The sequence below is a fragment of the Gobius niger genome (genome assembly GCF_951799975.1).
Source record: "Gobius niger genome assembly, chromosome: 9".
NCBI classification, from domain to species: Eukaryota; Metazoa; Chordata; class Actinopteri; order Gobiiformes; family Gobiidae; genus Gobius; species Gobius niger.
The window spans coordinates 9,900,415-9,907,414 of NC_136860.1; the positions used below are offsets into that span (position 1 = coordinate 9,900,415).

Consider the following 7,000-nt stretch of genomic DNA (forward strand, 5'->3'; position numbering starts at 1 on the left):
GTAGCTTTAAGAAACAGCTGTTGAAATAAAATAACACTAAAGGGAAATGTTTGGATCATTTGGATTTATTTTTCTCCTTAAATGTCTTTGTTTGGACACTATGTTGTTGTTGGACACTGTACAGTAGGGGGCGACATGCGCTTTTGTTTGGCCTGCACTCCACCAATAACTTTAAAGAAGAAAAGCAGCTGTTTGTGATGTCACTTCCCCTTCCCCTGTTTAAGGACGGACGGATTGTTCAAATTCTGCTGAAGGTCTAGTTCACTAACTGCATAGAGGTCTAACAGTTGACCCCATGAAAGGTTAAGGAGTTAGTTGCTAGTGTTAGTGCTTAGAGGCTACAATTTGATGGTTTCGGATTGAGCCTAACACACAAAAACATAGGGGAGGGGAGAATGAGGAAACAGCAAGATCTTGACAAAGAATCAATTCACAGGTTTTTTGAATCGATTTTGGGCTATTCAAAGGAAAATCAATCCAAACGATTAATCGATTAATAAAACCCAGCCCTAGAAATAAAGCCTTGTTTCTTCTGTCCTATTACAGTAGCTGAGGATCTACATACAGTCAAGACTTTAAGATGTCAGACACTCAGAGGACCCTCCAAGACGCCCAGGCTGCTCTCAAATCCTGCAACGTGCCTCAATTCTATGACCAGTGGGCAGACACTTACAATACGGTCAGTTCAGAAGGTTTTAGTCAAGTTTAAGACTCACCCAGATCTGACCACACCCTATGAATCCTGCAGGATGTCAGTAAGCTGGGATACAAGGCCCCTGCGTCTGCTGTAGAAGTCCTGATGAAGCACTTCACCCTCAGTCCAGACCAGGTGCGAGTCCTGGACCTGGCCTGTGGCACTGGACTTGTTGCCAAACAGGTGAGACCAGGTTTCCTGAATGAAATGTGTTGAAATTAAAATCTTATGATTCTATATTTATATTATTAAATTTGAGATTTTAAACAAACTCCTGTATTACAGCGCAGCAAGCGTTTAAAAAAGAAGTAAAAGTATCCAAATCAAAAACTGTGTGGCTGTGTGTTTAGTTGTACTCCTTAGGTTTCCGTGACTTCGTGGGGTGGATGCGAGCCAGCCCATGCTGGAGAAGGCCCGCCTCACTGGGCTGTACCAGGATCTGCACCAGGTCCGGCTGGGGACTGAACCTCTGCCAGTGAACTCAGGTATAGAGGAGCATACGAGCGTTTTACATTTTCATATTTGACAAACATTTTATTAAAATCCTATAATCAGCAAAAAACAATGTCCTTACACAGGGCATTGCTTCTCTTGCGCTGTAACAGATCTATCATTTTATAAAACCGTGTTAGAGGCCTGGATGCATCAGCTGTTGCCGAACATTCACCCAAACATCCGGTGAAAATTGCGGTAGTAAACAATAACAGCGATCGCTCGTATTCATCAGTCATAGCTTGTGTTCTGCTTGTACCAGTGATCACGTCTGACTGACAATCAGCATCACCAGGAACAGTTATGAGAAAAGAGCCCACAGCAGAAATACAGATACAAGTTAGTTTAAAGGTCCTATATCATGCTATTTTAGCCATTCCAAAGTTAAGTATAGGCATTTATATGATATATTGTACCTCTACCACTATTGAGCACTCATTTTTGTGATAAATATAAGTGTTTTCTGGAGGTATTTTTCAAACCCGGAAGACACAACGCTTCGATTCAGTTAACTCCGCCCCCTCTCTCCGCACATACTTTACCGTAATATAAATAAACAGCAATAAGTGAAGTTACTTCACAATGCAGTTATACGGAGTTGACATCTGCAACACAGCTTCATAAATGGCTAACACACATGCTAATATGCTAACACACAAGCTAACCCGCGTTTGGATTGACTCACCGCTCTGGTCCATCGCTGTTTACATTATGGGACTCGCGTTGGTTATAAAAGTTAATCCACTTTGATTCTGGCGAAGGTTCACCAAACATCCATCAGTGACAGTCACAGAAAAACACCATTTTGGCTGATAGTCGCTGAATCCCGGAGAAAAAAACAGCCTCTGACGAGTGGCCTCTCCTTGAAAAAGGTTGAATAAACTCCTCGTCCTCGTAGCCAAACACGCTTCTTTTTCTCCGTGACATTATCGTTAGTTAAGAATAAAGAACAGGTGTGTCCAGTTATAACGAGCTCCATCTTCACAGCTGCAGCGCAAACATGACTGATCTGTTCAGACGCTCAGGGATGTGTTTGTTTTGGCCACAGCTGACCTGGAAGCACCTCGGACACATCCTTTTTATTTTTTTATCTATTTTTCTCTTTGTTTCTCTCTTACGACAGAAATAATGAAAAAGCTGTTTTACAAATTAAAATCAGGCTGTAAGACATTACATTACAGACGTCGAGCACTTCCGTTCCGCTGTTACGACACAACTGAACACTCAGTCGTTCACGAGGAGAGGGCGGAGCAGCTGCTCAGAGAGCAGGATTCAGGAGGATTGCGGAGAGCTGCGTGAATGAAGCCGCAAACCACTCTGGGGGTGTTTTTGATAAGGAAATAGCATAACAACATGGCTAAAAGCTCCAAAAAGTCGATTTTGCATGATATAGGAGCTTTAAAATAGAAAATTCTGAGTACCTTTTGCAGCTGCATTGCACAAATAACGTAAAAGTTAACCAAAAATCATTTTACCCAAATCTGAGCTCATCACTTCTTTTGAAATGGTCACCCTTTCACCATTTGTACTCTACTGCAGTGGTTCTCAACCTGGGGGTCGGGACCCCCAAACAGGTCGCGAGACAAATTTGGGGGGTCGCCAGATCATTTAGATAAAACATACATATTGTTTGCTATTTTACCAGAGTGCCAGAGTTTGCCATCATTTTAAGAATTTTGTAGGCTAATGTTCCTATTTCTCACGGTGTGACCCAGGCGGGGGGGTCAGAAACCCCATTACCTGTTATAATGGGGGTCACGGCTCCAAAAGGTTGAGAACCACTGCTCTACTGTATAGTATGAGTGAATTTCTCTCAGCTTTCGCTTGCTTCTCCTGTTGTGTTTCCAGGAGAGTTTGATGTGGTGACGATGGCTGGATGTCTGCATCGAAAATACGTTCCAGTTGAAGTGATTCGAGAGCTGTGCCAGGTTGCCAAACCAGGTATTAGATGTGAAATAGGATTTATTGTCATTGCAAAATTAATCGCAACGGAATTCACTTCGAGTGCACTCCCTTGTAACAGCATGAAATACATAAAACATCAATGAAAAATCTGTATAAGTATCAAACAAAGTCACTTCAAGTGCAAGTGCGATTTACTCACTGGCCTCATGACATGTCCAGTTTCAGTCTCACCTTCGGCCAGAGGGAAGTGTTTCAAAAAGGCCTCAAAAAGGCTGTCAGAGCAGATTATTCCTAGCCCTGTTCTAGAGGCGGGTGGAATAAATCTGCTCAAGAGAAGCTAGAGGAGAGCCAGTAATCCTCTGCAGACTTGACCACTCGTTGCTGGACCTTTTTTTTTATTTTTATTGAGCTTTATTTAACCAGGATAGTCCCACTGAGATTAAGAATCTCTTTTTCAGGGGAGTCCTGGAAACCTACGCAGACACGGGGAGAACATGCCAACTCCACACAGAAAGGGCCTGTCCAGGTGGGAATCGAACCCGCGACCTTCAAGCTGTGAGGCGTGAGCGCTAACCGCTGCGCCACCGTGCCGCCCATTAATGTGCTGATGGTGAGATGAGGTCTCCAAGCTTCAAACGCTGTGGTCTGTTGAAGAGGAAGTATTTATTGAGTGGCAAAGTGGAGGGTTCAGACCAAGTGAGAACAGCTTGTCAACCAGTTGATCGTGTTAAACACTGAACTGAAATCAGCACTCTCACGTAGGTGTTGGAGGTCTGAAGATGAGGACCGCATGCAGCAGGAGTGAGATGGCGTCATTGGTGCGCCTCTTGTTTTTGCAAACTGGTTCTGATCACATGTTGATAGGGCTGGAGGCCTTGATGTACTTGAATATCAGTCCCTCAAAGACTTTCATGATTATCGGCATTGATGCCACTGGCCGATAATCATTCAAGCATGTAACTGCTGATTGCTTTGGGATAGGGATGATGGTTGCTGTCTTCAAACAGGTGGGGACTGTGGCCTCCCTCAGCAATCTGTTGAATATGGTTGTGAACCAGCCCACCCCCCCATATGCCATTGCCGTTAGACTTGTCAAAGCAAGAGAGGTGTTTAGTTGATCAGGGAGGGCGGGGTCAACTGTGGCGGACAGTCCCTGCCACATGACTGGTGTTCTCCTAAGGCTACATCCACACGAAGACAAAACGCTTATGTTTTCAGAAACTTTCTTTGTAAGCACGAAGCCAGCTCAGTAAATGTGTGCGTCCACATGGGTCGAATCAGGTCTGTGAAAACGGCGCAATTCATCTTCCAGGCCTGTGTGAGGCGCTGTGACGCTAACACAGATAATAGAACAAGATGTAGAGGCGCATGTGCAGCAAACTTATGTGGAATGTAAACAGTGAAAATGAAACTGATTCAAGGATTTACGATCTACAGAAGAGACGAGGAGGAGAGTTTATTGTTCAGACGTAACGGGACTAAAACAGAAAAACCTGTCATGGACCGGACTTTTACTGTCAGTCCAAAAACACAGACTGACTCGGCCATGTTTTTCTACATGTCACCTGTGGCTTGTGGACGGCAGTGGAGCAAAGAGAGGCGGAGTAAAACGTAAGGTCAGTAGATTATGGATCACAGACACCACTCTGGAGCTGTGATGTCATCGTTTTAGTAAAAGTTGCGGAGACGTCTTAATAACGGCGCCGCGTAAACAGCGTTTTGAGATCTTTCCATTCTGGGACCTAGTTTGGAAAATGTTGGTTTACAGACCCCCAAAACACCGGGCTCGTATGGATGATACACTGGATTGATAAAATATCTTTGCGTTTGGTCCTCAGCTTGACTTCGTATGGACAGGACCTTAAAATGCTCCTCGATTCACATTTTGTATTTCCCTTTGGATTGTGTGATTTTGATGAAGATCAGACCACGGTGTACTTTTTCTCTGCACTGTCCATGTAAAATTGGATGCACTCTCCGTTTGTCTAAGTTCCTATTTACCTGTATGTTTGTGATGATCTGGAACTCTCAATGGAACTGCGTTGACTCTCTCACGTGATATGTTGTTGTTTTGTCGTTCCTTTTTCTTTTTCTGTTTGTTTTGTCTCTGTCTTTGTAATTGGACTTTTTGGCCTAAATGCAAAAAGCTATGTTTGGCCTAAAAGTAACACTCCCCTGAAAACACCATCCCCACTGTCAAACATGGTGGTGGAGCATCAGGCTCTGGGGGTGCTTTTCCTCAGCAGGGACAGGGAAGATGGTTTGAGTTGATGGAAAGATGGATTGGGGCCAAATACAGGGCAATCTTGGACGAAAACATGTTGGAGTCTGCAAAAGACTTGAAACTGGGACGGAAGTTCTGGGGCAAGACAGTGACCCTAAACATAAAGCCAGGGCAACAATGGAATGGTCTGGAAGTAAAATAATATCCGGGCGTTAGAAAGGCCTAAATCCAATCGGGAATCTGTGGAAAGATCTGAAAACTGCGGTTCACAAGCGCTAATCTAACTGAGCTTAAGCTGTTTTCCAAAGACGAATAGGTAAAAAATCCAGTCTGGAGATGTGTAGGACTGGTAGAGACATACCCCAACAGACTTGCAGCTGTAATTGCAGAAAAAGGCTGTTCTGCAAAGTATTAACTCTGGGGCCATAGATACTTTTGCACGCCCCACTTTTCCGTTTTTTTATTGATTAAAAAAGTTCAAAATCATGTATAAATTTCATTTCACTTCACGACTTTGCGTCACTTGATGTGCCTTTCACATCAAATTACTTTAAATCTGGGGATACTTTTGCACTGTATGTTTGCTCCAACATTCTGAAACACACTGAAATCTGAGTGTTTTTTCTTGCAGGTTTGTTTGTAACTCAGTAATTTCTTGCCTAGTGAACAGTTATTTTGAGTAATCTTCCCAACACTGTTTGTCTGTTTGTACTTTTTGTACTTTTTGTATTTATATGTGTTTAGGCGGGCTGGTGGCAATGACCCGCGTGGATGACCAGACGCCTGACGGTGCTTCCTTCGCCAAAGAACTGCAGCGTGAGATGGAGCTCATGGAGGAGGAGGGGCTGAGGAAGAAACGAGAGGTGCTACAGGTGGAGCACTATTACGCAGAACACTACCAACTTGGCGACGCATTGCTTGGCAGTGGCACTGCGTACTTGTTCCAGAAAACACTCTGAGAAATTGTGTTCCTTAAAAGAAGAAATGTGTGATTTGGGAGGAGCTGCCTTTGTGGTCATGTGGATTTCTTTTTTTATTAAAGGTTGAAATTCATGGTGGTGGTCATTAATGTGTGGTATGTTCTATAACACAAATAAAGTAAACATTTAAATCTAATATACTCAAATACTATAAGTGACACAATAAAAACAGCCAAACGCACTATAGAAGCATTGATCAAAGGCTAATGAGTAAGGAGGGGTCACACTAGTTTATCATTTGGCAGATTGAATGACGATATTGGCCCTTAAAGGGACTATACAGAGTTTAAAACATGTTCCAGCCATGTCCTAATGTGTAGAATGAGCCCAGACCTGTTCACCACAGCTGCCTCTAAAATCCTGCACTGTCACTCAAAAAGTTGTTACTTCGGGTCAGAAGTACCGTCATGCATGAGCTCAATATAGAAGGTGCAGTTACACGTATGACCTGAGGTGGCAGTAGTGAGTATAATATGGCCAACTTGCATCTAGCCCCTTTTAAACGTAAGTGTATTTAGCTGACTTGGAATGAATGTCTTCTGGTTTTCAGATTAATACTCACGTTTTAATCATGCACACACAAGGACACAACCGCAAGGACTGCTCCACACGATAACAACTGAGAAACTTGTTAGGAAACGTAGCTGTGTGTAGCTCCAGGGCAACATGCTAAGGCAAGTTTATTTGTAGAGCACAATTCATACA

The 7,000-nt window shown here is 43.4% G+C and overlaps 1 protein-coding gene across 1 annotated transcript; it reads left to right on the forward strand.

Annotated features, from left to right (window-relative positions):
- Positions 1–551: 551 nt before the first annotated feature.
- Positions 552–6,274, forward strand: LOC306968279 (methyltransferase-like protein 27; the record flags this gene model as incomplete). The annotated part of the gene is made up of 5 exons (XM_079563621.1): positions 552–679; positions 749–877; positions 1,045–1,179; positions 3,035–3,127; positions 6,060–6,274. The coding sequence occupies exons 3-5, from the start codon at positions 1,095–1,097 to the stop codon at positions 6,272–6,274; spliced, it is 393 nt and encodes a 130-aa protein (XP_079419747.1). The 5' UTR covers positions 552–679; positions 749–877; positions 1,045–1,094.
- Positions 6,275–7,000: the final 726 nt, after the last annotated feature.